Below are 25,230 nucleotides of genomic sequence, written 5' to 3'. Positions count from 1 at the left end.
TGTTTCCCAAAAAGTAATCTCTCACCCATTTTGTCGATTTGCTTTGATAATTCTTTTTGGATTAAGTTAAAAACAAGTCAGAATCCGTGACTTTCTTTTATGTTTTGTGACTCTGCTCGTTACTTAGGGGAAAGTCGGGTGTATTGTGCCACGATTTGCGCAACCACAGTTTTTGAACCCGTAAACCAATCACGTTTCAAGGGTTTTTGCAATTTACAAAGGAAAAGCACTGGGTACTAGATTGGTCCTGAACTGACTTACTGGTTTGTCTAGGTGTCAAAGGCTATTCTTTCAATTCCTTTAAATTTCTAACTGTTTAAACCGGCTCCAGTGCTACATCGCCCAGAATCTTTAGCGACATCTACTTACAGCAGGGAATGTTCATACTAAGTGAATCAGCCATATTTTCACATAGGATCACTATAAGGACCTGTTAAGGCAGACATGATAACCACTACACCACAGGCGAAGCTACAGTGACAGCGGACGAAATAGCACAGCTTATTCTTATTACATCACTAAGATCACGGGGTCGCTCACTCGAAACGGAGAGTTTGAGTTCACTAAGGATCGACTAACAGCGACCTGGATATTCCAATTAATATATACCTTTTACCTTTTATTAGTTTTTTTATTAGAGTTATTGTAACGATTCGATCTAATTCAGCCTCTGGCTGCGATTTTGATCCGAATAAACTCTATCTGTCTCTCTGTCTGTCTGTCTGTCTGTCTGTCTGTCTGTCTGTCTGTCTATCTGTCTGTCTGTCTGTCTGTCTCTCTGTCTCTCTGTCTGTCTGTCTGTCTGTCTCTCTGTCTATCTGTCTGTCTGTCTGTCTGTCTATCTGTCTGTCTGTCTGTCTGTCTCTCTGTCTCTCTGTCTGTCTGTCTGTCTATCTATAACATGAAAAAACGACAGCAGGGAATATTCATACTAAGTGAAAGATGGTTATTACTAGAGCCGCCTGGTTACCATATACGGTAGCCTCCCACGAAGTCCTTTTTAAGGGAGTCGTGTACCTCTTTGCCATGCGCTGTAGATCAACACAGTTAAATGGCCAAGTTTAAGGTTTTATGGAGAGCGTTGGCACACGACGCAAGTGACGCTGCCTTTTTGATTCGTAACTAAGGTTTCTGTTTACATCGACGCACAATCGACGAGCTTTTCCTTCAGTTTTACACGGGAGCCCATTCCCCTCCATGCAAATGTTTCTGATCATATTGCGCCCCTCTCCCCACACACCCGCCCCTGGTTGTTCCGGTTTTCCCTAGGGTACGCCCACCATTATAAAACAAGATGGCGGCCGTTCGATCGAAGCCGGTACGATCTCAACGATCACATAAAAAAAAATTGAAAACAGTCTACCGTTTATTATTTTGCTTGCAGTGACATCCTAGAGGTAGAATCAGGAACAGAGGAGCCTATTAAAGGGGTTTGCTGTTCACACTAATCCAGATGTTACTGAGAAATATCCAACTTTGATCACTCGAGTAAGACACATCCTTACATTTTGAATTTAGGAAATCTATTACTATTAATATTGATGTATAGTCTAAATCTGGGTTATTAGGGACCGTTCATTTTTTATGAGCATGGGGGGGCTGGTGGGATTTGGTTAATTGCCACTACGAAACTGTATGACCCCCCCCTAGCATGCAATTTTTTTCCACATGGCCCCCCCCCCCAGCAGAACTATTTTTTTCTGATGACCCCCCCCCCCCCTCCCGCCCAACCAGAAACAAATCATACTCCTAACTTTAACAAAACGCTTATGTACTGTTTATATCAAAGATAAACGTAATTGTTACTGTGATTTCTTTACAGTACTATTAACAAGTAACCGTTCTCTACTTAGGTAAAGATTTCTCTTGTTTAAAAAAACGTTTTATAGATAGCAACACGTTTACGGCAACGACAAACCCTAAATTTCCATTTAGATTCTCAAAGAAACTATAAAAATTAATCAAGCAAATGGTTAACGTGAAATTACTCCCCTTCGAGTAGAAACAATTAATACACGTACAGATCTGACTAACAAAATACGGATCGAAGCATACCAATCAACGATTACGAGACGTCATATTAAACAGAAAAAAACAGCGGACGCACAGATATCAGTCGCGTAGGTAAGGGTTAGATAGGGGTGTTCGTTGAGCCCCAAATCTTGCTTACTAGGGGGGTCCGGGGGCATGCTCCCCCGGAAATTTTTGAAAATCTATGTTCCCAGAAACCTCATTTCCTGCATTTTGAGACCCATTTTAGGCAAATCACAAATTTGTTTTACAGCAGCTTTTTGAGCTATATACTGCATCATTCCTACGGCATAATTGTTTCAACTTAAACAAGAAAGTTCAATGTACATTCCGCGCCCTGTCGAGTTCTGATAGCTATTCGATCTACTGATAGTCATACACCAAGCTGGTAAACTGCATCATTCTCGGGTGTAGGCCTTCGAACAAATTGACTATCTCGTCAAAATTGACAGGCATATCATATTTGATATGCATTAGAACCAGGGCAGACATTCTACTCTCTCGCATGGTACACCTCATGTAATTGTTCAACCTCCTCATTAAGTGCTTTTTCTTCCGCCATTACTGATCTGTAAAGGGGGTTCGTTCGAACCCCTCGAACCCCCCCTCCTACGCGCCTGGATATTAAAGTACTGCTATTAAAAATGACAGTTACAAGCTTTTCTGAAGATGGCTTACGGCTCAGATTTACCGTCAACTGAAGTCACCAACAACAGTTCTATTATTAAAACTAATCTGGATGTTCACACTAGGCATACTACTGAGTCTACTGATACTCCTGGGTTCAAATAATTTACTAATCAACAGTCTTTATAAAAGTGAGTACTATTAAAAAGAACATTAAACAATCTATTGATATAGTTCAGAGTACAACCACTTTGTAGAAAACTACTCCCCCAAGGATGATTCAATAGTGAGACTGATACGTTTTTATATTAATTTGAACTTGTACAAACATAGGTGTCTACCTCAGTTTATATTCATTATTGCTTTTCCAACAGATATGCTTCATTTCCTCAGTTGTTGTTAATATAAAATGCAGATTTCGACCTCAGTATGTAAAACAAATTAAAAGTGGTTAGGAAAATCGCATTAAATAAAATTGAAATAATATTCAATTTCTTCATCTGTTTCTGTGTTGAGCCACTTTCAATTTCCCCTACTAGCGAATTATTTCTGGTGACCCCCCCCCTCTTTCACTCATTTTTTTTTGGTAGCCCCCCCCTTTAGTGCCATTTTTTTTCTCGTGGCCCCCCCCTAAATCCCACCAGCCCCCCCATGCTCATAAAAAATGAACGGTCCCTTATTAAGTTTTCCGTTTTCTAGCATGTTTGTAATTTAATGTAATTTTTTGTTGTTGTTGTCTTGTCCCGCCTCGACTAGCTTTGTGGCTATTTGCGGGACAAGCCCTTTATACAATCTGCCTCTGTAAATAAATTGTTGTTGTTGTTGTTGTTGTTGTTGTTGTTGTTGATCCACAAGGTTAAAAACATTCATTACTTTAAAGTCGTGAGTATCTATGACATCTATTACGCGAAGCCACTTGCCCTTGACAAATTTTTTCGCTCGTTCTTCATACACTTAATTTACAGGAACAGCTGTGATACTGATCACCTTAGCATCCTATACATCAACCTTCTTTGAAGGAAGCTTTTTAAAACAACGTAACCGTAGAACTCGGAATTATAGTTTTTCACCCTCTTGGAAGCTCATAAAAATAATGGCTTTCGGCTTTTGCCGTCGCGGAAATACTGCCCGGATAATCATTAGGGTGCGTCTCACATGAATTAAAGAAAATTACAATGAGCTGCATATAATTACGTTCCCGTAAGCAAATGTATTATGAGTACAAAAACAAACTTACAATAAATTTGAACAATAGCATGAACTATTCTCGCCAAGGATCGCTTTTTACCCATCTTCATTAGAAAAAATTGCCGGCCGTGTTGTTTCACGAACTTTTGATTTTTTTCTCATGAAATCGCAACTAGTCAAACAGTAAAGCTGTTTCCGTTGAGAGCCATTTAAAGCTTTTAACATATTCATTTCAAGCCACTTAAATAAATAATTCACCATATAGTCAATGAAAAGCATTTTGTGTTGCGATTGGATGCGAACGACGCGAACACATAACAAAAGCTATCGCGCCATTCAACACCACCACGTTACTGCGATACCCTTCTCGCCGGTTGGCGACGCAACTCTCTCACCACACTGAAATCCTAGCAAAAACTACAAACTTTACTATGAAGAAGGAAACGAAGCGCTTGATTGTACGGGGAACATTTTTCGTGCTTTATCTCGCCTTGGGCACGGTGGCGTTTAGACTGTTAGAATCAACAAATGAGCAACTCGGTATGTTAAAAGCCAAGAAAGCCGTTGATCACATGTTGATCAAGTACAACATTAGCGACAAAGAGATGAGAGAATTTGTCGAAATCATTACAGAAGCCGAAAGTTGGGGCTACTCAACTGGCTGGTTAGAAAAGTGGAGTTTTACAGGATCGTTATTCTTTTCCGGAACTGTTATTACCACGATAGGTAAGTTTTTTGTTCTTTTGCCGGGTTTTGTTTTGAATTCAACCTTTACTATTTTCTTGTTTGTGTTATTCGCTTAAAGTCCCAAAGTGTTGTAACTGTGATACCTTGTCAATTTTCAGAAGAAAACATGAAATTTTCCTTTATTGTGTCTTTCTCAAAATCGCACAATTTTTTTTGCTCAGAATACGAAGAGACGATACTTAAATCGCATAAAATAATTAAGCGCCTAAGGGACGAACTAAAATGTTAATGAAGAGACAGCAAATCGAACAATACAAAACGCCGGTTAACCTATGCTTGAGACTTTCTACCATAATTCTTTGAAATTCTGAATAAAAAACGTTTGATTGACATCGATGTTACACGAAACGTTCATACACTCCCCCTAGCCAAGAAAGACAAGATTTGAAAATTAGCATCTCATTCAGTACGAACAAAAGCCGGCATGAATGAACCGTAAGGAAAAAAAAAACGGATTTATGTCAAGACAAAGGCATCACACAGAACCAGACAAAGTCGATTTGACAACTAAAGGAGCTTTTTTTCAGTCTGCCATGAAATTATTTTAATTCAGTATGTCTAGTCATTTAAGAAGCCGGTTTAAAATAATTTCACGTGGCACTTTCAGTAGTAAGCGGCGACAAACGTTGAAATGTAAATAATAACAAGGCTGACCGAATAAATTAGCAACACGATTGCGTGCTTGGCGACAGGTGCAGGGTTTCAAAATCAACTTAATCTTAAGCATTCGATTATTTTTTTTAAATTTCCCTTATTATGAGTTATTAAGTTGTAGACGCCAGACCGACTCGGCGTCAGCACTGCACCGTTATCTGTTATCATTGCCTAACTTTTATTCACACAGTTAACAAGCCATTAGTTTTAACAGACTTTTAAAACACGTACACACCTATACACTTCTTTTCTATTTCAAAATAAGAATGTTAATTTGGGGGCTGAGGCAGAACGTTCTTATTTTATTTATTTAGTTTCTTTTTTCTTTTTTTTTTTTTGGCAGTTTGAACCTGAAAACGTTCTTAAGATGTTCTTAAAGGGGAAGTATCATGGGGTTTTTGATATCTTTTGTTAAAAGTGATGAAATAAGACCTTCAATCAGCTGCCAAGTAATTCTAGAATGACTAGAGGAAAGAAATCAACTTAATTCTTGAAAGGAACAACTCGTGATCTGTTCTAGCACATTTTGGAAACAAAAATGAGAGAACTTGAAAAACATTAGCCTAACATTTTTCAAGTTTCAATCCATACCAGCCTACTCTGTCTCTGGCCAGAGGCACTAATCGACAGTTTTATTGCACTGGGGTGATAATTTATAACAAACTTGACAATTACTTCGTTGTTTCTGCTGACAGACAAACATTTTTAGGTTTTGAAATGACAGCAAATTTGCTTGATACCTCCCCTTTAAAGGGACACGGTCGCGGATATTTTGCTGCATGTTGTTCAAAATGCTCAAACATTTGACAAAGAACCTTTTTATCTAACTTGAGATAACTCTTAGAAACCCGGGAGGAAAATATTAAGGGATTTCCACGAAATGAACAAACTATAACCAGTTTTAGGTGATTACTCTATAATACACAAGAAAAACTGGAAAAAAAATTGGCCAATTTTTCAAGTTGCAATCCATTTCCATCCTCGCCATCCGCAGCCAAACATAATTAATACTACCTTTTTTGCACTAGTAGGGTTATTGTTAACAAAACTGAACCATTATATTAACGATACAAATATGTTTTATAGCTACTCAAAGTGACAATTGAAATAGGTGACACGGCCCCTTTAAGTTACCTCCTTGCATCAGTGTTCACATGAGACCAGGAAACTATCAAAGAACATTATTTGCCTTAACGGGGTAAACTTTAGTGCTGAGTTGTCGCAAGCCTTTGTAAAATTTCAAGAATATGTTCACCTGAGCTTACGTAAACTTTAAACGCGGACCCATTGTATTAAAGGCACCTTGAACAAGCCGGCAGTCACTTCATCGTAGACACTAAGTTGTCAGCATCGCATAGTCCGTACGGCAAGATATAACAGAATATTTACTGCATAAATTTGAAATTCGTATTGAAAAAAAGCTAGAGATTTACTCAAAATTATAAAGAGCACGAGCTGTCACATTTTTCAAATTTTCGAACATGTCGAGCCAAAGTTAAACGTTTTACATACGAATAAGCTTTGGTCAGAGGTCTACAAGAATACTCCTATGAGGTTAATACAATTGTTATCGGCTCAAGTCGTTTTGTTATTGTTAACTTTTATTCTTTCCCTCTTTTAACAGGTTATGGTCATTTCGCCCCCAGAACCTTTCCAGGTCGCCTCTTCTGTATGCTTTACGCCTTATTTGGAATACCGATCACGTGGCTAATGCTAACATCACTAGGTAGAAAAATCGTAGAAATTATCGGCTTTGCGCTACAAAACAGAGAATTCAAACCTGAAAATAAATTGTACAACGTGTTGTGCCTCGTGGTGGCCATGACGCTGGCAGTGGTTGTTATGGCTGTTATTGCACTGGCGGGGATGTTTACCGAAAACTGGACGTTCTTCGAAGGAATTTATTTTGCGTTCATCAGCTTGACTACCATAGGATTCGGGGATTATGTCCCCATGCATCCGAATTTCAACCCTGAAGAGGTGGAACGTTCTTCCTTCTGGATATCCTTGTTCGTCATATTTTGCTTTTTATTGTTTTCGTTCGGACTTGCTGTAAACTCGAGCGTTCTGCTATCGATAAGAAAGATCATGGAAGATAAAGGTATCTTTGGTTTTCAGTCGCTGTATAACAGCGGGAGTGACGATGAAGATGATAGCGAAGAAGAGGTGAACACACAAACGACATGGAACAACTGAGAAGACTTCATCCATTTACGCCGCGGAGAAACAATCTGTGCAGAGGTCAAACACCAGTAATACTCAATCAAGCAATCATTGACTTTTAACTGATCGCTTTATAAAAGAGAAGAAGAAGAAGAAGAAGAAGAAGAAGAAGAAGAAGAAGAAGAAGAAGAAGAAGAAGAAGAAGAAGAAGAAGAAGAAGAAGAAGAAGAAGAAGAGGAAGAAGAAGAAGAAGAAGAAGAAGGAGGAGGAGTAAGAGGAGGAGGAGGTCGACGACGACGAAGAACCGTGAAACTTCAGTACCAAACCAGACCTGACCTTCATCTTCTGCCACTGCGGCTGGGCCTGCCTGTCCCACATTGACCTCATCAGCCACGAGCGTACTTGCAGTCGTCGTGGACCTCCCCCTTCATAGATCCTCGTTCGTGAAGCCAAGCCATGATGATCAGTGAAGGTTGGAGCAGCGCGACTGATTACAAAGATAGGATTATATTGAGGATATTGAGACGGACCAGACAAATAACTTTGGGCAACATATGGAGTAAGAAATTGAGGCAAGAGATACCAGTTAGATTTGGGGAGTTGGGGATAACGGCTGAATGAATCAAATACCAGAAAATAACGCGATTTTCAATTGAGTGTCGAAAAACCAAAACCAAGTAATTACTCTGGTCAATCACGACAGACGCAAACAGCGCCATGACCCAATCAGACTCCGAAGGAAATACATGTGACCGGCGCCAACCGCGGGAAAACGCGTGCGAGCAAGTTGGTTAATTGCAGCACGTTTGCCAACCAATCACAGAGCGCAAGCAAAACCAAAGCAAACACAAATTACTTTCGACACTCAATTGAAAACTGCTCTAAGGCAATCTTTGGTTGCGGTCACTCTATAACAGTGAGACAGATAATGAGAAGATGATTTATAGCAAGAGAGGAGATCGTGTAAAGGGAGAACGAATCTTTCAAAGTCTATTTTTGATAGTTATAAAATAAATTTTCATCGTTCTCTCTGTTATTCACTCTTTGGTGTTTACTCGCAGTTTAACTCAACACTTTTAATTTAGTACTATACTGGGCTTAATATCTTAAAACCTAACCCGGCAGTAAATCACTCTAAATCATTGCAAGTGTGCAAAAGAATCTTTGCTAAAAAAAAGTAAAAAAAAAATTTTAAACAACACCAACAAGTTTAAAACTAGAACAAACCTCCTACCGGAATCGGAAAAGAAAAAAATTTCCTCCCCCCTCCTCCCCCCCCCCCTTGCCTTTTTTTCCACTTCCGTTCCGGCGAATTTACGATTCAGCATATGTGATCAGTGTTTTAGTGATTTGCACTACAAAGCAAGCAATGCTACTTACGGTTTCATTTTCTCGATAGCATAAACCACCTTTAGAAGCTTTTCCATGTGCTAACACTAAAAACGTTCGAGCCCATCCCAGTACAGTTGTAGCATGCATCAGCCAACCATTCCCTCTAGTTCAGTTGTCCGCGGCGAAGCCTGGGGTGAGAAGTGTTATTCAGTGACGTCACCATCAAGTTAGTGCCCAGGGCCTGGCTGTTTGGTTAAAGTTTGAAGTTCAGCTTGGACAGATAACACTGTTGGGAAGAACATGACAATGTCAGCGAAACCAGTTAGATTTAGGTTTTAAATCTCATAGAAGCGAAGCTACAACGGTTTTCAATTGAGTGTCTTAAAACCAGAATTAAAGTAATAACTCTGGCCAATCACAAGAGGCACAAACAACGCAATGAACCAATCAGAACTCGAAGCAAATACGCGTAACGGGCGCCAAGCGCGGGAAAACGCGTGCGAGCAAGTTACGATTGGTTTGGGTTTTGCTTCCTATTGGTAAGGAAAGTGGCGCGAATTTTGAGAACCTTCACTGAGCGAAGTAAAGCAAAACCAAAGCAAACGCGAATTACTTTCGACACTCATTTGAAAACCGCTCTATATAGCTGAGTCAATTAACCGGAGAGGTTTTTAAATAGTGGAACAAATATCGTGCTTGCAAAACGCTTCCGCTGGAAATTCAACCCTTCGCTATTTCCTCGCCCAGTTTCCCTTATTTAAATATATTTTTCTTTTCAACAAGTAATGACTTTTTAATCTGACAAAGTTAAAAAAGAGCAGCGATGCTTCATTTTTCAAGCCGTAGCCGTACTTGTTTATTTATGAATCTTTATAGCGTTGTTCAAAAGGAGGCGGTGTTTCTCACTCACGCTTCGCGGTCTAAAAGTGGTTACTGTGGGAAGCAAAGCAATTTTTCATGCGTTTTTGAAAGTTCTATCGCTATTCAGTGAGAATTACCCTTTTAGTGTGCTGGCAAACATTTAACTGAAGTGAAGTCGTTTATCAAACGTGATCTAATTGAAACGAAAATAGTGCATTTACAAACAAATAAAATATGTTTTGCTTTCAATGTAAGAGCTCAAATGGCCGGAATCAAAGCCAGCTGCAACGGTCATATATATGTTGTTTCCAAATATAATCCCAAAACAATGAAATACAAAATATACTTCGTGAAATGACGGATAGTTTGAAGCTTCCTCCCGGTCTAGTATTTGAGATTTACGTTTTAATGCGCAAGAGGGATTGACATTAACAAGTTAAAGCGAACGAATGACTTTAGACTTGGCACAACAGATTTCAATCCTTTCACACTCCAACAATAAAACTTTGCTACAAATGACCAAATGAAAGCCATTTCTGTTATCCCTTTCGCATGTTGACAGCAGCATTTCTATTTCTGTCTTTGTAAGCTAGCCTGACTTATATATTAGATGTCATGACTCACGCGAAAATACGATTTAAAGAGTTGTCTCGTCTCGAAGATCAAACACTGGGTACTTCAAGTAATAACATCAATTATGTGCCGAGCGAAGAAAGGCATAAGTTAGTTTTGATCACAGAGATTTTGGCTTACTTGTGGGAGTGAATGCGACTGGTATGCTTGTGCGCGGGAGTCATCGAGATTTTTTAAGACATCAATTCTATTTCTGATAAGATGCTAGTAAAACTACTGTAAGTACAAAATTTTAAAATGCGCGTTGTTTCTGGCGAGAGGAACCTAGGTACAAATGGAACTTGCCGGTTGAAGAATAGTTGTACTGTGGTACTGGATTTTCAACAATGAGGCACAATTCAAGGAAAAACAACCGGCTCTGAAAAGCCATTACTTCGTGATTTGAAACATGATCTGTCTGTGAAATGTGAATAGCAATGAACTGCGATTTTCCGTACTTTTTATCTACGTGTATCATCGCCTTTTACCTCAGTTTGTCTACCAATCTGACTGTTGTATATCTGTACCGACTGATCACTGTCCGCAGAAGGCCTTGGGAGGTGCTTTCAACGCATTTACGAGGAAATTTGATCATGACAGTAAAGAGTCTTTATTCTCGGCTCTGATTCCAGCATTCGAATCAGTACTTCCTGGTTGGAATTGATTCGTACGGAAAAGTTTTTGTTCCTCGTCGAAATAAATGGGTTTGCAAAATTGCAAACTCCGCGGATCAAATCTACATTCTGATTCCTATTAAAAGACCTTCGAGAAAACTTAGCACTGAATCCGAACGATTCCGCTCGTCGAAGTTTGCCATTTTTGCATTACTTACAAGAAGACATGAAAGCTACAGAAGCAGTATACTTAACAATAGTTATAAGTCCCGAAATCCTTTAATGTGAACATTCAACGGAAAACCTACTCGAAGAACAACCCTGTGACATGCTGTTTATTACACAATATTAAAGTGGTTCCCACTGTTGCGTCGGTGGATGAAATCTCAATCTATCAGGGCCGTTCTGATAAAAGCCATGTGGTGCTGTTTGTCGTTCAGAATTTTGACAACGACGACTTTAATTTTCTAGCCTTTTAATCGAGCGAGTGAGAAACCTACTAAATGGAAACCGGTGCTTATTTACAGTATCGATGTTGCCCGATGTTGCTTTGATAAAATCGCGGCAAACTTCTAATTAGATGTTTATCAGCAGACATTCGGCTCTCTCAACATACAAATGTCACGGCAAATGTTGGCGCAAAGGGCTAGAAAAAACGCTATAGGGTCTTTATTGTTTCTCGTTATTACTGGACTGGCGGAATCCTCAATCAGATGGATCGAGAAAAACCTTAAGGTCAAATTTCGCAGTAATCATACAAAAATGCGTTCAGACAGAAATCTGCATAAAAACTGGAATTTATTCTTGATATTATCTTAAATGTCTTTGGATCAGGTTTCAAATCCCATTTTTTATGGTTTAATTCAAATTACCAGCTTTATTTCTGACAAGAGCAAATCTGATATTGCCCCCATAGGACATATAAACACGTTTTCCTTTCCCACATAGTATCACGTGCGATGTCTGTTTTAAAATCAAAACGAAAATTCGATTGAAAAACGTCTTCAATTTGTCAGGAATCGCTGCATTTATAAAGCCACTGGGGCTGTGAAAATCCCAAACTTGTTGTCGGTTTGTGGTGCGTGGGCCGCTTGCGCATGCGTAGTACAGAGTTGGTCAGTTCCGATGGCCGGTAATTTAGCCTTCCAACGCAAGGTTATAAATAACCCCATAAACTGAAGCCATTGTACATTGAAATTTCCTCCATTCAATCGCATACAAGACCTTGAAAAACCCCGGTGGGTCGTTTAATTACCCGAAAACACCTCTTAAAGAATGACCCGGTATAACTAAAGCATTGGCAGGAAATTAGAACGCAAAGTTTTGTGTTTTTCGGAGAATAGGGAAATATTTAGTTGTGATTTACGGCCTCGACGACACCTAACCATGAATGAGCGCGGGAATAAATCGGTTAAAAAGGTTTCAAAAGTGATATAAGCCACAGTAGTACGCTTTAATCGTAAGGGGGGCATGAGGATGTGGCTTGCTGATGGGTCTAAAAATCTTATCATACAAATTGGGGTATTTTTGGTCTATATCTTCCTGGGAGCAATCGTTTTTCAAGCGTTAGAATCGCACAATGAAGAAGAAGAACGAGAAGCGATGCTGTCGGCGAGAAGTCACTTCCAAGAGAAATACAACATTTCTAACGACGACATGCGAGTCTTCGTCAGCAAAATCGAAGAGATTGTCGATCATGGCTTCAGCCAACAGTGGGTGAAAAGATGGACCATTCTTGGATCGCTGTTTTTCGCCGGGACTGTTGTTACTACAATTGGTAAGCACAATTATCTTATGTGGCAATTTTTGTCCAATTCAATTTTTTTCATGCCTCGTCGACTGCTGACGATATTGATCCGACAAGTTCACTTCAAAATCCGCGTTGGATCAAGCGATGTTGTTTCCGTTTCAAACAACCCCGTCTTTCTCAACTGCACGTTTTCCTAAACCGAGCACCTTTTAGATTCTCGCTTAAAAATACTTTATTTGCCATTTAACGATTTATTGAAAAGAGACTTCGCTAAAATGGGTTCTCCAACAGCGGTTCAGACTCATTTCTGTGTTTTGTTTGCGTGTTCCATAAGTGGGGTGCCATTGTATTGTTGAAAAACTACTTCAAGACAGCTGTTCATTAAGCAGATACTCGTCAAGAAAAAAGGTAGTTTTTTACGTCTTAAGGGCAACAACATTCAGCCGAAGAGAGAAGAAACAAGAGAATTAAATTTTAAGCTCAAAATTCTATCAGTAGTGATACGATTATTGTTTAGCATATTTATTCATATAAAAAAAGGTTTCAAGGGCGATCCGCATGAGATTCCTTTTTTTGTAATTATCTGGTGAAATACATCATCAAAAAATTATTTTCCAGTCTAGAAAATGGCTTATCTAGAAATACCATTAGAAAGCTTTCAATTAAAATTTGAGAATGCAGCTGGGTTTTTTTTAAGATTTTATAGAAAGAACATCGTTAATTAAAATAAAAAAAAATTTCAGTTCAGAGACATACTTCTACCTTTACACTCTATAAACCTATCACAAAAGAGCATTGGATATTGGAGACTTGGTAAAGATAATCCAAATCGCTATACAATAGTTTTGGCTCCTTTTAAATTTCATGATAACTGGCTACGATCGTGAATTAGAATAATTAAAGCGAGGCCAACTGCCTCAGGACAAAATTAGAGCTTTTGTTCTCGATTTTCGTTCAGTTGAACTAATTCAATTTTTGTTACCCACTCTTGTTACGGATTGCTTTGAATATGAGTTGAAACTGGAAAATTATTTATATTAAGAATCGGCCATCACAGATAATTCCGTGATGTATATGAACAAAGTGATATTAAATCCACAGCTTTAGGTAGTCTCTTAGCTCTGTCTGGTACTCGTTTAACTCTGGCGTGTACCTTGAAAACGCCATAATTCTGTCCATAATTGCGAGTTGAGGGGAAACGAAAATACAAAACGAACCTCGTGATTTTCAGAAAAAAATTTACTTTATAAAGTACTAAATTTCAAAATGTAATATTTGTCCACAATCCGAAAAATTGATGTTCTCGTTTGCATAAATATTGATATATTCTGGGGGATTTTCACGGCAAACAATAAAATTCGTCCGTCAATTGAAAGGATGGTTAAAGAAGAATTTTGCATAATTTCAATCAATTGTAAAGTTGTTCGAGAAGGCGGAAAGTATCTCCTTTCAAATTCTCTTATTTATCCGTTCAATCCACATCAAACAGAACAATATTTCGCAATTCAGACGAAAAGGTAAATATTTCATTTTTGAATTTAAAAACCAGCCCTGTCGCTTTTTCAGTTTATCCGATTTTATCCTCCAGAAACGATTTTTTCGCAATGATTGTTTAGTCGTCGGCAAAATGGGAGCCACGTTCAATAATCGACTTTGACGGCTACAGTAAAAACCCATTTATTTTCAACACAACTATAAGGAAAATTGCGCTGTAAAAATACGGAAAACTTAATTAAATTTACGATACACAAAACCCATTTCAAAACAGTTGCTTTCGGGTTTGCATCAACGCATGTAATACTCGACAAACAAACAAAAGGATGAATATTTGCCCTAATTTCATGACTTATTCACTCAGAAAACACTCAGTATTACAACACATTATTTCTTTTCTAAAATGCACTATTCTTTCACGGTTCCAGTCCTCGTTGTTTTTGAATCGCCCTTCTTCGACATAAATGGGCAGGAAAAAAGGACTTTGCAGATGTTCCATACAACAATGAAACCCCGCAAAAGACAATTTTCTATCTCTATTGAAAAACGCCACTTTAATTTCTTGCACGAGATAACGAGACAAAACAAAACCAAAAATCGTCAAACCTACTACGTACATTTCTTACCGCTTTTTATTTCAATTAACGACATAAACGATAAAAAAAAACGACCTACGTGCAGCGAATACTGACCCTTAATCTATTTTCCGCAGTCAGCGGTAAACTGTTTTCTTATTATTATTACTGGCATTATGAAAATATCATCACGGAGTTAGGTCATTTTAACAACAAATCGCCGTGGGTCTTTTTTTTCCCCAACATTATAACTAAATCAAAGCGTTCTGTGAGCGAACTTGTGAATTGAACAGGTGAATGAAACGAGATTTCGGAATATGTTAAAAGTCATTTGCTTCTTTGATTTTCATACCTAGAGTATGAGCAGCAGTTGTTTGTTAATGTAGCAAAGAAGCACGGCTGTGGCCGTCGTAATCAGCGGTTCAATATATCCGCGTCGTGTTTTTTTCCCAACCTTTTGACAGTGCTGTTGGGTTGGTGTCGCGGCTGAGTCCTCCCGAGATCGACTCCCAGAGGGGAGGAGGATATCCTGTCTTCATTTTGTTGCTGTTGTTGTCGTTGTCGTTGTTGTTGTTGTTTTTCCTTCCCTGCTTTTTTTTTACAGACTGAGACGTAACATTTTACCGCATTGACCGTACTGAAAACAACAATAACCATAATGTAGCGTTCTCCATTCTAGTATTATAAATCCATGTGAAGCCCGCACTTCGGTTTAATCGTTTGAGAGCGCTAGCTTGTGCAGTTCATCGAATTGAGATTCTCAAAATCCCCAATATCCTATTTCTTTTAATTTTGAATTACAAAAACGTGTAGTTTAATTGAAGGAGGAAAGAAAGCGAGTCGTGAGAGTACCACAAATTTGCTGAACGTTTACAGCCCATCGAGCGACCGATGGAACGATGGAACGAGCGAGCGAATGACATTTTCGCTCATTACGATAACTAATTCATTGCGGTTAAAAAAAATATCATTACGGTAGACTAACAAGTTAATGATATGATTAGTGTTACTAACATCACAAAGATTGTCATCATCATTATCATATATTCAACACATTGTAACATTGCCCAAATATGGTCATGGTGCCCTAAATATTCGTTGTCCGTAGTCAACAGATATCCTGCGATATACGTAATTTTCATAAGTACGAACACAAGAAAGAAACTATTTTCTTTTCTTAAGCCTAGTTTTGACAAGGACATAAGCATAAAGATAAGCAAGTGAGAACACTAGCTACATTAGCAGAATAAGGACAGACGCACGCGCAGAAAACCATTTCTTGACGGAATTCTCGATACCAGTTCCCACCATATTAAGCAAGAAGGCGGACGAAACGGTTTGACTTCCTTGTACTTGTGCTTTTGCTTATGTCGTCCCCGTTCAAATTAGTGACAACTGCGACATAAGCATTAGCATAAGCACAAGAAGAACGAAAGCGTTTGTTCATTGTATGCTTACAGTGCTTTTGTCGCAGGTGCTCTCACTTGCGTTTGTGTTTCTGCTTATGCTTATGCTTATGCTTATGCTTATGTCCTCGAGAAAACCAGGCTTTATGCTGTTGTTTGTGCTTATGTCAGGGGAGCTTATGCAGCACTGCGCGTGCGTATGTCGCTTTGTGTTTGCGCTTATTTCACTGATGGGAGCCGGTATGAAATAACCACTGTCCGTCTCATGCTTGTTCACACACAGTTTTTCTTGTGCTTGTGCTTAGCTCACAAGTGTAAACCAGGCTGAACATTTGAAGCGACTGAACACGTTGCGTGAATTGTACCTCAGCGGATATTCCAAGTTTCAATATACGTTAGACGCATGGATGAACGTAACTTGCCATGTTCATTTGCAGTTCTTGGAAACAGTAAAATCTGTTTCAACAACGGCTTAACAAATTATGGCAAACGTGGTTTTATTTTAACTTCAGTAACCAACAACTCAAACCACCAATGTTTGATGGCTAATTACACTCTATCTTTCATAGTATAGTATTCGGACGTGACCAAGACACCTATTATTTGGGTTCATTGGACAATATAGACTGACTTTTTACATGTATTATTTTATCTGTATTTATACTGTTCATTCTAAAAATATTTGGTTAAAATAAAAATGTTTTAAATTGACTCTCAGCCTCGATAATGTTCTTACTATGTTCTTAAATTTAGGTTAATCTCTGCCTCAACGTTCTTATAAGAAAGGTTCTTACAAAAAAAGAAAGAAGAAGAAGAAGAGTGTATCCAAATTAGGTCACGTTTTCGCGTGGCGTATTCATGGTTTGATTCCGCGACGGAAGGAACACAAATAAAAGCCACTGTTGCGCTAAGGAGAGACGGATGATTCCCTGGACAGTATCCTGAACCATTTAAATTATCAGAGGTGTTCAAGGTTATAAGATCCGTGCCATTTTTTTCCTGCTGTGTAAGTGCCTTCATTCTCGTTTGACCCAACCTAGTTCCCAGGGCTTCTTGGCATTTGAAATGGCCGGTGGAACCAAGCACGTGGCCTTAAAATTTCAAAATATGCAATACGAGCCTTAGGCTTGCGCGAGCTTCTGTCGTGTAGGAAAATGTCGAGTAGGAGTTTGTCATGTAGACCGTCTCCTAGATCCCCAGTCCGAGAACAAGAGAATAATATTCATTGCTTTTGTTTATTCCTTTTGCAAGGGTATGGTCACGTGACTCCGTGTACAGACAGTGGTCGTATATTTTGCATACTTTACGCCTTGGTTGGGATACCACTGACATGGCTCATGTTATCAACGCTGGCGCAGCATATTAACGAGTGGATCGGCCGAGCCCTCAGATGCTGCCACGAACGAGTCCTCAAACGGAAACCCACAGGAATCGGGCTAAAAACAGCTACCATTACACTGGCAATAAGCATTATGATGATTTTAACTATTGCCTTGTTTGGCTGTTACCTCGAGGGATGGCGCTATCTAGACGGCATATATTTCGGTTTTATAACGCTAACAACCATCGGTTTTGGAGATTTTGTCCCGCTGCACCCGTCCCCGAATCGCGATCCCGAGGGTTATCCCGCACACGTATTAATCTTCATGATCATGAGCATTATCTACTTCACCATCGGATTGGCTATCGTATCCAGTGTCTTGCTGTCAATCAGGAATGCCATGGAAGAGAGATCACTGAACGGATTTCATGTACTCAAAGACAGTGGAGATGACTGACACAAAAATGCTCTCCAATGTCAGAGCAAGATACTCGAGTCCAAGTTATCTCTGACTAAAGTAAGGAGTATCTCTTCAAGCATGTTACTGAACATAGCACTTATAATAATTAACCGTGTTCAGCTCATCTGTTTGGCGACTTAAATTTAACAGTCAGGACAAGACCTTTAAAACATATATATTAATCCCCATTACTATCAATTTGGATAATAAAATACAAGAAAATATGAACCTGGTCTTAAAGCTTACTCGCTTTAGATAGGGGACAAGCAAACTGCCAGACATGCAAACCACAACCATCAGCATGGAAAGATGGGCATAGCTAAGCACAAGGAGACAATTTAATAAAAGGTTTACACTTGTAGCTAACAAACTGCACTGCTCTTGTAATTATTACACACGCATACAGAAATGATCTCAAAAAACATTGCTAGAATCAATTTACGTAAGGCCTACTGAACTCATTGTTGAACTCTTTTTTGAGTTCTTTCTTTTGTTCGCATCTAAAAGCAATGCCCAGCCCACCTTGTAAATTACAAGTGTAAAACTTTCATTACATTCGCCCCTGCATAGACATGTTAGTCATTTAGGTTTTACGAGGCCATCGAACAACACTTAACCATTTCTACTTTCCTTTTTGAATTTCCATTTCAAATTCTCTGAATGCTTGCTGGATATTTTTTTTTTATTTTTTTTTTTATTTTTTTTTAATTCAATTTTCGCTCAACACTCTCAGTGCAAGTCTTGCTCCTAGTTTCTTGAGATCATTTTATTTTTATTTTTTTGTTTCATTATTATCATTTTGAATGCGTTACAACATATGAGGGCATTCCAAACAACAATTCCAGCAGCCAGATGCCAGACTTCAACTGGAAACCACAGAGGCTAAATAAAAAGGTTTATTTACCCTGAAAATATAAACTAGTGCATTACTACCCGCAGTGGAGGAAGTGACAGAATAAAGAAAACATATCCTGGATTAGAAAATATCAATAATGTCTTTGTGTCCAATTGAGGTACACTTTGATAATTGAAAGAAAGAGTCAAGGGGTAAAGAGAATGCTGGAGAGAATTTCTTTGATTACAGGTGGACACACAATGCAACACTACTCGACGTATTACATGACCACCACTTGTGGTAGGTACAGCTGAACTTCATGCTCCAAATCATTGTTGTCATTGGGCATACTTCTGCTGGCTTTGCCTCATTTTGCTCTCAGCTTTATCTTTTTCTCTATCTCCAACCTTAGACTGTTGATTGGCTAATACTTCAAAGATAAACAAACAAAAAGCCCCGGAAAAGCATTAATTTTCAGTCAATGGTGAAGTTTCGTTTCTCTGAGTCTGGGGATACAGTAAGTTCCATACAAAGCAGGTTGTCTTAATAAATTAGAGAAAAAAATGTCCTAATAATGCTCAGAGGCATGGGCACTGCTGGAATTGACTGATGCATAGGGTTTTATACTGTAGAGTAGCAACATGCACGTGTCACATGTCAGTGTACGAAGATCATACTGCACGCAGTGCATGCCAGTAAAACGCCTTGAGTTTTACCAACATGCGAGGCAGCGAGGCGTGCGAGGCACCATGCGAGGCGTGCGAGGCATGCGAGGCAGACGTGCGAGGCATGAACAAAACATGCGAGGCATGAACAACCCCAACATAAACTGCTAACCGTTAAGCTAACTGGGGAGCTATTTAAGCTAACCTGCGTGCTATTTAGGCTAACCGGAGTGCTCTTTAGGCTAACCGGAGTGTTTTTTAGGCTAACCTGAGTGCCTCACACGTCTGCCTCGCATGCCGCGCACGCCTCGCTGCCTCGCACTTTGTAAGGACCCAACGCCTTTGCCCTCCTAGAGAGTGCAACCTTGCCGTGGTTAGGGGGCTTGCGTGTCTCAGCGACCCTTAGAGCTATGCTGTCCGGAGATCTGTCTCCTGGTAGGGCCACCCAAGGCAGACAGGTCGAGGGGTAGAGACCAGACTAAGAGCACTCACACCGGGTAGATCGAGCTCGTCAGTCGTGGTGAAGACAATCCATCTAGGAGTAGGTTCCTCCGAATTTAATGTTCCTCTGGTCCTCCAGGTTGGGGGTTTGAATAGGGCTAACAACCCAATTCTAGAAAACAAAAGCCTGTTACAGACACCGCAACGACAACTACTGAAGACTTCTTGATTGAGGAAGAGTCCTCTCCTGTAGAGCGCATGACGCGAGCTGGTGAAAGCCTTCGGGAAGCCAGTGCGCCGACAACTCTTCTGACGACCAAGGCCAAGACCAGGATAGGGACCTGGAACATCCGAACCCTATACGAGACAGGCAAGAGTGCACAAGTGTGTAGAGAGATGCACCGCTACAACCTGAAAATCCTAGGCCTGTGTGAGACACGGTGGAATGGAAGTGGAAGAACACGACTTACGAGTGGAGACACCATCATCTACTCGGGGCAAGAAGAAGGACAACCACACATGTACGGAATAGCGCTGCTGATGACACCTGAGGCAACGCAAGCACTTCTGTCCTGGGAACCTGTGTCACCAAGGATCCTCACAGCAAGATTCAACTCAAAAGGCAGAAAAGTCACCATCTTCCAGTGTTATGCCCCCACCAACACGGCAGACATGGAGGAGAAAGAAGAGTTTTACGACCAGATCCAAGCAGTCATAGACAGAGCACCAAAAAGAGACATGAAGATCCTGATGGGAGACCTGAACTCCAAAGTAGGCACGGACAACACAGACAGAGAGCTGACTATGGGAAGACACGGCACAGGAGAGCAAAACGAGAACGGAGAGATATTCACCGAGTTCTGCACCTTCAACGACCTGGTCATTGGAGGAACTCTATTTCCACACAAGACCATCCACAAGACCACGTGGATTTCCCCAGATGGCAGAACAGAGAACCAGATTGACCACATCACCATCGGGCGAAAGTGGAGACGGAGTCTACACGACGTGAGAGTGAAGCGCGGCGCAGATGCAGCATCAGACCATCACCTGGTTGTAGCAGTTGTGAGAGTAAAGCTGAAAGCCTACAGAGATCAGGCAGGAAGACCGGCCTTCAAGTTCAACGTCCGCACTCTGAAGGAAAAGGCAAAGACAGAGGAGTTCAAGATAGAACTGAGAAACAAGTTCAGTGTACTTACAAACCTACAAGAAGAGACAATAGAAGAGCAATGGAGCAGCCTCCGAGAGACCTGGAAGGCAACATGCACGACAGTCCTGGGGAAGAAAACAAGGCAACACAAGGAGTGGCTGACAACAGACACCTGGGCCATCATCACAGAGAGGAAGAAACTGAAAGACCTGATCAACCAGACGCAGGACCAAGCAGAGAAACAAGAACTGCAGAGGCGATACTGGGAGACAAACAAGGAGGTGAAGCGCAGCGCAAGGAGCGACAAGAGAAAGTTCATAGAGGAGCTCACTGAAGAGGCAGAGACTGCAGCATATCAGCGCAACATGAAGCGACTGTACGAGATCACCAGGACACTCTCTGGAAAGAACAGCAACCCAAGTCGTCCTGTGAAAGACAAGAACGGGAATGCCATCGCGACAGAGGAAGAGCAGAGAGCAAGGTGGGCCGAGCATTTCAAGGAGACACTCAACAGACCAGCACCACCCACCCCACCAGACATCCCACCAGCAACTGAGCTCCTAGACATCAACACCAACCCTCCCAGCAAGACAGAGATCACCAAGGCCATCAAGTCCCTCAAGTCAGGCAAGGCAGCAGGACCGGACGGAATACCACCTGAAGCCCTCAAGGCTGACGTCCAGACCTCAACCGACATGCTGCACCCCCTACTCACCAAGATCTGGGAAGAGGAACAAGTTCCAGAGGACTGGAAACGAGGACACCTAGTGAAGCTACCAAAGAAAGGGGACCTCTCACAATGCAACAACTGGAGGGGAATTATGCTGCTTTCTATACCGGGCAAAGTACTGAGCAGAATCATCCTAGAGAGACTGAAAACCGCCTTAGACAAGAAACTCCGGGACGAACAGGCAGGATTTCGACAAAACCGCTCATGCACGGACCACATCGCAACCTTACGGATCATCATCGAACAGTCCCTGGAGTGGCAGACCCCCCTGTACACAGTTTTCGTGGACTTCCAGAAGGCGTTTGACAGTGTTAATCGAGACGTCATCTGGAAACTGATGTACCATTATGGATTTCCACCAAAGTTTGTCACCATCATACAGCAGATGTACGAAGACGCCACCTGTCAAGTGATCCACGACGGGAAACTGACGGAACCATTCACCGTGCATACCGGCGTACGTCAGGGTTGTCTACTCTCACCGACGATTTTCCTGATGGTGGTTGACTGGGTTATGCGACAGTCTACAGCAGGCCGGAGGACAGGTATCCAGTGGACTTTTACTAGACAGCTGGAGGACTTGGACTTCGCAGACGACATCAGCCTTCTCTCCCATAGGCATCAAGACGCACAAGAGAAGCTCTGTCGTGTGGCAGAAGAAGCAGTAAAGACTGGACTCCAAATCAACATTGGAAAGACTGAGGCCATGAGAGTGAACAACAAGCAGCAAGATCCACTACAGCTAAACCAAGAGAACATCAAAGAAGTTGACAAGTTTGTTTACCTGGGCAGCGTCGTGAGTAAAGACGGGGGGACAGACGAAGACATCAAGTGCCGAATCAACAAAGCCAGACACGCCTTCAACACCTTGAGACCAATCTGGAGATCAACAGCCCTCTCACTCCGCAACAAGATCCGCATTTTCAACACCAACGTGAAGTCAGTCCTGCTTTATGGCTCAGAAACGTGGAGAGTGACCAAGACCAGCACCCACAAACTTCAGACTTTTACCAACAGATGCCTCAGAAACATCCTCAACATCAGATGGCCAGAGACTATCTCCAACGAACAGCTGTGGGCAACAACAAATCAGACCCCAATGGAGACTGAAATCAAGAAGAGAAAATGGAGCTGGATTGGCCATACTTTGCGGAAGCCTGAAACCAACATCACCAGACAGGCTTTAGACTGGAATCCACAGGGGAAGCGCAAAGTTGGTCGCCCGAAGCAGACCTGGCGGAGAAGCATTGAAGCCGAGACGAAGTCTACCGGAATGTCGTGGGCCGAACTGAAGAGGACGAGCCAAAACCGAGTGCGTTGGAGGAGTGTCGTTGCGGCCCTATGTTCCTCGAGGAATCCAGAGGCATAAGCAAGCAACGCCTTTGCACGCGCGAAAACTCGTCGATCGAGTTCTGCCATACGTTTGTCCATTTTCATGGACTTTCTAACAAATTTTCATTGCCGTTTGGTGACTCTTTTAACGATCGAAAAATGCCCTGCAGTGGGGCATTTAAACAGAAAAATCTCAGTTAGGTTCAACTACCTCGCACTTGGTATAGTTCATCTTTGAAGATGGCGAGCGAGTCGAGGCTGCACGCTTAACGGGCCAGAAAAAAAACCGACATTCATTCGCCGACTCATTAACTCGTTTAGGCTATTGATCCCCGACAATCTTTCTCTGATTAGCCAAGTCTAGACGCTATCTTACCTCTTTTTCTGTTGTCAGCCAGGCTTAGAAATTAGTGAGAAATGAGTGTCCTCTCCGCCGCAGCCGCCGCCATCTTTGAATTTGTGTCGCGCGGAAATTGGGGAGAGGCTTTTAAATGGAACCGAGGGAGGTGGGGACGGGAGCGAAAAAATTTACCTTCTTCCAGTTATAAAAGCAAGTAAATTTCTATTGCATGCTAAAATTTAGCCAAAAATACATTATTAACCTATTATTTTTCTTTTCTAAGGCAAAACTTCCGTAACGTAGCAGTAAAAAGCGACAACTATATGACTATCTGTCCCTGTACCTGTAGCTACCCCTGTGCTCGTGACGTCGTATTTTACAAGTTCAATGATACTTTCAAAAACAACAAAAATATTGCAAGACCGGAGTATGTCTTGAACGATATGAAACAATAATAAAAAGAAAAAAGAAAGATAAAATAGAAAAAAAAAAAAAAAGAAGAAAACGAAAAGAAAAAAAGGAGAAGCAATGATTCCGGCCAGGCTCGAACTGGCGACCTTCCGCGTGTTAGGCGGACGTGATAACCACTACACTACGGAATCAGCTAATACATTCAAGTTTAAATTTTTACTATGTATAGCTTACGCAAGCCGACAATTATGTAATGAAAGGTTTTCTTTTCCCAGTTTTCCTTACATCTTTAGATTCTAGAACCAGTACAAGTACGACTACGAGATTTGACTTCGAGTTTTTAGCGAAGTACTAAGAACAGGTATATCACAGAAAGTTTCATTTCACTCTTTACGAACGACGAACTTGACGCAGTTGGCTTGAATGATGATAGTTAAGCCCTTTCGTGTTTCCAAAAAGACGAGATCACCTACGTTTTGAGGACTCGTTTTCGCCACTACGAGATTCTTACAAAAACTCGTAGCAAAATGACGACAGCTATCTCGTTTTCCCGCCAAAATGACACTGCTTCACGCGCGCGCACTCTTTGTTTATTGGAGAAACTCGTAGTCGTACTCGTACTCGTATTAGAATCTAAAGGTCTCTAATAGAGACCTTTGATTCAACACGCTTTCAACATTTCAGTTATACTTTCAACTACGTTGCAGTTGAACGGCCTGTTCAACGACCCCAGCACATTTGATTCAACAGTGTTGAACGCGTGTTGAAGCAAATAGGGGCCTTCAGATTTTACTACGAGTACCAGATTGAGTACGAGAACGACTTTTAATCGAGTTAGCTTGGTCTAGATACCCGCTTGTCAGACTAATCTTGTTTATAGGGTCTTCTTCTCTGCTGGTAAACAATGGGAGGGTCATGGGAAGGAGCGAGAGTTCTGCCGGATGGCCGGGTATTTTGAATAGAGAACCAATATTTACGCGGAGATCGGAACGAGACCCTTTTTCTGAGTTGCCTGCAACACCCCCTCCCCCCCCCCCCCCCTCCTCTCCCTAACTTTAATGAGAACGAACGAGAGTACCCCCTCACCCTCCCGCTTACCCGGTGAGGCATCACTTGCCTAAACTCTCAAAGACCACTACAACTGAAATCTGTTTGGGTGCTATTGATTCTGCAACGTGGTCGACATATATCTTACTCCAAGGACTTGCAAAATTAAAACAAATAGAGATTTTATCATGGTATGTTCACTTAGGATAAACAAATGCTATAAGCCTGGTTGGTGTTGGCATTTCTTGATCTTGATCTCGATCTCGTGACGAGGTCGGCGGAAACTGGGCATTGTGAAAATCATGTATTTGACATGTATCTAACAGCTAATAGTACCCCCAAAATATTTATCGAATGTTATTTGATGAAAGGAAAAGTGGTGGAGTAGCAGTTGCTCGTGCAAAGGCGGAAACTATAAACGCACGCTACATTAAAATCCAACTG

The 25,230-nt window shown here is 41.0% G+C and overlaps 3 protein-coding genes, 1 long non-coding RNA gene, 1 other non-coding gene and 1 pseudogene across 5 annotated transcripts; 4 read left to right on the top strand and 2 right to left on the bottom strand.

Moving 5' to 3' along the window:
• Window positions 1-70: 70 nt before the first annotated feature.
• On the bottom strand, window positions 71-23,448 carry LOC146464545 (uncharacterized). Its single transcript, XR_014868449.1, has 3 exons — window positions 23,365-23,448; window positions 8,791-9,028; window positions 71-430 (listed from the first exon to the last, which is right to left on the bottom strand). It is a non-coding gene; the product is annotated as an uncharacterized LOC146464545 (long non-coding RNA).
• LOC146464549 (potassium channel subfamily K member 9-like) lies at window positions 3,825-7,695 on the top strand. The gene is made up of 2 exons (XM_085129367.1): window positions 3,825-4,572; window positions 6,872-7,695. Exons 1-2 carry the CDS (start codon window positions 4,278-4,280, stop codon window positions 7,441-7,443), a joined length of 867 nt encoding a protein of 288 aa, XP_084985493.1. The 5' UTR covers window positions 3,825-4,277; the 3' UTR covers window positions 7,444-7,695.
• LOC146464548 (uncharacterized) lies at window positions 7,549-7,720 on the top strand (annotated as a pseudogene).
• Window positions 11,680-18,063, top strand: LOC146464547 (two pore potassium channel protein sup-9-like). Its single transcript, XM_085129407.1, has 2 exons — window positions 11,680-12,606; window positions 17,306-18,063. The coding sequence occupies exons 1-2, from the start codon at window positions 12,300-12,302 to the stop codon at window positions 17,830-17,832; spliced, it is 834 nt and encodes a 277-aa protein (XP_084985533.1). The 5' UTR covers window positions 11,680-12,299; the 3' UTR covers window positions 17,833-18,063.
• On the top strand, window positions 19,689-23,028 carry LOC146464546 (uncharacterized). Its single transcript, XM_085129418.1, has one exon. The coding sequence runs from the start codon at window positions 20,035-20,037 to the stop codon at window positions 23,023-23,025; it is 2,991 nt and encodes a 996-aa protein (XP_084985544.1). The 5' UTR covers window positions 19,689-20,034; the 3' UTR covers window positions 23,026-23,028.
• A 409-nt stretch (window positions 23,449-23,857) lies between the features above and the next one.
• Trnav-aac (transfer RNA valine (anticodon AAC)) lies at window positions 23,858-23,930 on the bottom strand. The gene has a single exon. It is a non-coding gene; the product is annotated as a tRNA-Val (tRNA).
• Between the last annotated feature and the right edge of the window lie 1,300 nt (window positions 23,931-25,230).

This window comes from Pavona decussata, unplaced genomic scaffold, assembly GCF_977016875.1.
Source record: "Pavona decussata unplaced genomic scaffold, jaPavDecu1.1 SCAFFOLD_161, whole genome shotgun sequence".
NCBI classification, from domain to species: domain Eukaryota; kingdom Metazoa; phylum Cnidaria; class Anthozoa; order Scleractinia; family Agariciidae; genus Pavona; species Pavona decussata.
Note: the sequence above shows the minus strand (reverse complement) of the source record. Positions and strands in the feature narration are given on the sequence as shown.

Bases quoted from the DNA above. Each gene is read 5' to 3' on its own strand.
- LOC146464549 (XM_085129367.1), top strand. From the start codon at position 4,278: ATGAAGAAGGAAACGAAGCGCTTGATTGTACGGGGAACATTTTTCGTG. The intron at 4,573-6,871 runs GTAAGTTTTTTG...CTCTTTTAACAG, and splicing joins AACTGTTATTACCACGATAG to GTTATGGTCATTTCGCCCCC.
- LOC146464547 (XM_085129407.1), top strand. From the start codon at position 12,300: ATGAGGATGTGGCTTGCTGATGGGTCTAAAAATCTTATCATACAAATT. The intron at 12,607-17,305 runs GTAAGCACAATT...TCCTTTTGCAAG, and splicing joins GACTGTTGTTACTACAATTG to GGTATGGTCACGTGACTCCG.
- LOC146464546 (XM_085129418.1), top strand. From the start codon at position 20,035: ATGACGCGAGCTGGTGAAAGCCTTCGGGAAGCCAGTGCGCCGACAACT.